This window comes from Cricetulus griseus, chromosome 4, assembly GCF_003668045.3.
Source record: "Cricetulus griseus strain 17A/GY chromosome 4, alternate assembly CriGri-PICRH-1.0, whole genome shotgun sequence".
Lineage (NCBI taxonomy): Eukaryota > Metazoa > Chordata > Mammalia > Rodentia > Cricetidae > Cricetulus > Cricetulus griseus.
The window spans coordinates 150,324,964-150,326,145 of NC_048597.1; the positions used below are offsets into that span (position 1 = coordinate 150,324,964).

Sequence of the window (1,182 nt, forward strand, 5' to 3'; positions counted from 1 at the left end):
TCAACACTTTCTGTTACTCAGTGTCTTTCTCAAGGCAACTTTAACATCTTTGTTCCTCAAGCTGTATATTAAGGGATTCAGCAGAGGAACTGTATTGGTATAAAAAACTGAAGAGATTTTACCTTCATCCATTGACATGGCATCAGATGGTTTGAGGTACATAAATGCACCGGATCCAAAGAATAGAGAAAGAGCAATTATGTGGGAACTGCAGGTGTTGAAGGCCTTGGACCTACCCTCAGCAGAGCTGATATGGAAAATACTGGAGAGGATGAAGCCATAAGAAATAAAGATGGTGATGCTGGGCACAATGATGTTGATGCCAACAACAACAAAAACTTCCAGCTCGTTGACATAGGTGCTGGTGCAGGAAAGCTGAAGCAAAGGGAGGATGTCACAGAAGTAGTGATTTATGGTGTTTGCATCACAGAAGGTCAGTCTCAGCATACATCCTGTATGAGCCAGTGCACCAAAAAATGCAATCATATATGAGCCAAGCATAAGGTTCAAACATAATTTAGGAGACATGACAATATTATACATGAGTGGATTACAGATGGCCACATAGCGATCATAGGCCATTGCAGTCAGCACATAACACTCAGAAATGCCGAAAAAACTGAAAAAGAAAAGCTGGGTCATGCATCCTCTATAGGAAATAATGTTCTTCTCTGATATAAAGCTCATCAGCATTTTTGGTGAGAACACAGAAGAATAACAGAGGTCGACAAAGGACAAGTTACAGAGGAAAAAGTACATGGGGGTGTGAAGGTGAGAATTCAGTCCAATCAAGATGATCAAACCAAGATTTCCCAACACAGTGACCACATACATCACCAGAAATAGGATGAAGAGTGGACACTGGAGATTCGGCTGCTTTGTTAATCCCACCAGAATGAATTCAGTCACTGAAGAGCCATTTTCAGGGACCATTCTTTAAAGGGAAGCCAAAGAGGAATCATGTTAGAGAAAAATACAGCCATTCCAACAACAGCCTTTGATGAACATAGACTGTCACTAACAGAATTTATTCCTTTCAATTGATGATTCTCTTATCTAAATTCTTCTTTCTCACACACATATAACATTATTTCATATGTGTTTTATTCATACCCCCCTCACCTGCCTACTCTAATTTGTGCTTTTTACAATTCCTTATCAGACTAAAATCTGTTTCCTATA

At 39.5% G+C, this 1,182-nt stretch overlaps 1 protein-coding gene across 1 annotated transcript; it reads right to left on the reverse strand.

Annotated features, from left to right (window-relative positions):
• LOC100757681 (olfactory receptor 8B3) lies at positions 1-945 on the reverse strand. Its single transcript, XM_027412249.1, has one exon. It carries the CDS (start codon positions 931-933, stop codon positions 1-3), a length of 933 nt encoding a protein of 310 aa, XP_027268050.1. The 5' UTR covers positions 934-945.
• Between the last annotated feature and the right edge of the window lie 237 nt (positions 946-1,182).